The 3,309-nt window shown below is 42.0% G+C and overlaps 1 protein-coding gene across 1 annotated transcript; it reads right to left on the bottom strand.

Annotated features, from left to right (window-relative positions):
- Positions 1–481: 481 nt before the first annotated feature.
- Positions 482–2,683, bottom strand: LOC121146404 (disintegrin and metalloproteinase domain-containing protein 25-like). The gene has a single exon (XM_040965768.1). The coding sequence runs from the start codon at positions 2,681–2,683 to the stop codon at positions 482–484; it is 2,202 nt and encodes a 733-aa protein (XP_040821702.1).
- Between the last annotated feature and the right edge of the window lie 626 nt (positions 2,684–3,309).

Genomic DNA, 3,309 nt, shown 5'->3' on the forward strand with positions numbered 1-3,309 from the left:
AATGCCAGCACTGAGAAAGCAGGGATCTAATAGCAGATAAACAGTTCTGTCAGGTCTTCATTCTTTCTCTAGCTCCTTCTCTATCAGCTGAAACTAACGGAGGACTGGTGAAGAAGGAACGCTGTTCATCATTTCCTATTGCCCATGCTGCAAAGCATGATGAAAAGGGAAAGGAGGTTTGGACTTGAGAGATACCAAATGAACCCCTACACATCCTGTTCTTGGTAGTGACTTTGATCAGGAAAGAGAGAGAGAGAGAGACTCATTGCATAAAAAATATACTTCCAAAATTCCTAAATGAATTAAAATTCAGAATCTATTAGGATTTAATGTTCATTTATTAGCCTCTGTTTATGATTGTATGGTGTAATGGATCTTTCGGTGTTCCTTAATCTTCTCTGACATGTGCAATGACATTTCTTCTGCCACCACACCAGAAACAAATACAAGGGTAATTCCCTTAGGACTGGGGTTCTTTTCTTCAATTGTGATTTTTTTCCTCTTCCATCTCAGGTGGATTTTGGTCATTCTGCTCCATGTCAGGTGCCATTTCAACATCTTCCTCTTCCTTAGGTGGAGCCTCTGTACCCTCTCCACTAAGTGGAGCGGCAGCATCCTGCCCTGACTCAGGCGGGGCCTCAGCACTCTGCTTTCCCACAAGTGGAGCTTCTTTTCTTTTTTCTTCCTTAATTTTTCTCCTACAGAGTGAAATAATGAAATAACAACACAAAAGCAAAAAAGGAGACAGTAAAAATAGGGTCACGTAACTCTGCACTGTAGATTTCTTCAGTTTTCTATGAGGGGGTGGGCCACTGTCAATACTACCCCCACTGCCTTCTCTTTCACACCTAGGTGGGGCCCAGTTAGAGTTGCAGTGACAGTGATGTTTATTGTTGCAGACTCCATTCTTATGGCATCTCTTAAGTGAACAAAGATGTGTTGCACGTTCCACAGAGACACAGCTCCTGTGAATACACATATGTTTTTCTCCACACTCTGTGCCATCTTTCACATCACCAATGTCAGATATGGGCATCCCAAAATGGTGGTCAGTGCCCCAGCAGTCATGGCCACTGATGTGAATAAAATGCACAGTACTATGTTCCTTCAAATACGGGATACTCGTTACGTTCTGACACTGAATTCTTCCACACAGAATGTCTTTGATATTACATCCTATATATGATCCACTCTCGTTCCCACAGTTACCGAAACGGTTACCACGGCTATTGATTTCTCTGTAGCATTTTAGATTTGCATTCTTAGCTTTCTTGCCAAAAATTTGTCTACACTGTTCATCACGGACATTACATCTCTTTTTGTAACAGAAGCCAGTGTCTAAGCATTTGTATCCGTTCTCCATATAGACATCATCTGGACATGCCTGTGAAACTCCATTGCACCACTCTGGAAGATCACATTCATTATCCTTTTCTCTGCATACTTCACCTGATGCCCTCAACTGGCAATCTTTGCAACAAAGCCCAAAGGCACAAGCTGCCCCAGGTCTCAGAGTGCAGTTTGTCAAGCAACAAGGATCATGTGTACACATTTGTAAGGATCCACAGTCACACTCCTCTCCTTCTTCAACCACACCATTGCCACACTGTCTGTCTGTCTTCAAAAGATAAGGTAGATTGTGCATGCAGAATGTTCTAAGTAATATTTCATAGAAGGAGGCATAACTGCAGTTGCTGAAAGAATTTGAATCATTTTCTGCTGGAGACATTATACATGTGCTCTTCCCACATGTACATGTATGATCGTCATGTGCCATACCCAAATTATGACCAATCTCATGTGCCACGGTATGTGCAAGTGGAAACAATTCATCTACATCAAACTTGTTAATTCCACAGTTGTAATTTTGATGACATATTGTTCCAACATATGCTAGGCCAACATATTTACCAAAGTTCTGCTTTATAAATAGATGTAAAATATCATGGGGTATTCGGTGATTAATGGCTACTCTTTTCCACTGACAAAAGGTTATCAAAAATTGTTCCATATCATTTTCTTGCAGTTGGTTGCCTTCATTCCAAATCTCAAGTCCAGATAAACTGAAATCAACATCCATTGCACTATAAAAGGCATTTATTTCATTTAGAATGAGAGACACCTCCACTAGCACCCCAGAAGCATTACTCTCCCTGTGAAGAAATCGTTGATGGTCTACTACCACTGCCAGCTCAACAAACCATCTGTGCGTCCACCAGCCCTCATAGCTGATTTGCCTGAGAGGGAAATTATTAGTCTCTTGAAATGCTAATTGCCGTGCTGTTTGTTCTGTTAATCCACATTTCATGGATGGGAATTCTGTCTCATTGTAATTCAGTTTATAGATTAGATGTTCATGTTTGGTAGAAAACCTCTTTGGCTTAATTTCATACACAGCATCAGTTATCTTTAGCATTCCTTGCAAGCCCCCAAAACAGGAGCTAAGAGCAATGATGGATTCTGGGTCTCCTTCCACATGACCTTGGAAGTGGCAGTCATCCTGAACATAAGGTTCATCTCCAACAAGAGCACCCTGGTCTGTGTAGGTGAACACTGGGAAGTACGTGGATACTAACAGCTTTTTGGCCTTCATGTGGATTATGTGTCTCTGTCCCCCAAAGTGCAGGCTATAGGAGAGCCAGCCTGGAGTCTTCACACCTTTCCTAGTGCCAGTCACCCTCATGGGTATTACTACTTCTGGGTGGCTATAATGTTGAGAATGTCCAATTTGAGGCCATCCAGAAAGGAGGAGAAACACCTCCGTCAAGATCATCAGATGCCCCGGGGCCTCATGCCATATGAATTTTTGCATGGCAGAAATGGAGGAAAAGGCAGGAGGTCCTGTTTGTCCTCTGACTTGCTTGTCTGCAGTCTGACCTTTGATGGTGTGTCTTCTGGCATAGCCAATCCATCAGAGAAGCAGAACTGAAAGACCAAATAAAAACCAGGACAGAGTCAGGAGTGGTATTATGAGCAGTTGAGCATGGAGGAGGAAGAACAGGGTGTGGGTTACAATGGACTAGTGTTTCACTTAACTCTTGAATCAATATACTGCACTGGATTTACACTTCAACAATGGAGACACAGATAGAAGGTGGATGTACAGAAGAGTAACAGTTGGACACAGGTTAAGAAAAACTGAACCCAGATGAATAACACCTGGATTCATTATACTATTGCCCAAACACTTGAAGAGAAGTAAACTTCAAAAACTGTATGGAAAGTTGCATTAATGGGACATTTTGGTGCCGAAACTTTGAAGTCTGTGCCTAGTTCTTTCACTATACACATTTTCCACAAACCTGGAAA

The sequence above is a fragment of the Ochotona curzoniae genome, unplaced genomic scaffold (assembly GCF_017591425.1).
Source record: "Ochotona curzoniae isolate NIBS_2020 unplaced genomic scaffold, NIBS_Ocur_1.0 scaffold_4505, whole genome shotgun sequence".
Lineage (NCBI taxonomy): Eukaryota > Metazoa > Chordata > Mammalia > Lagomorpha > Ochotonidae > Ochotona > Ochotona curzoniae.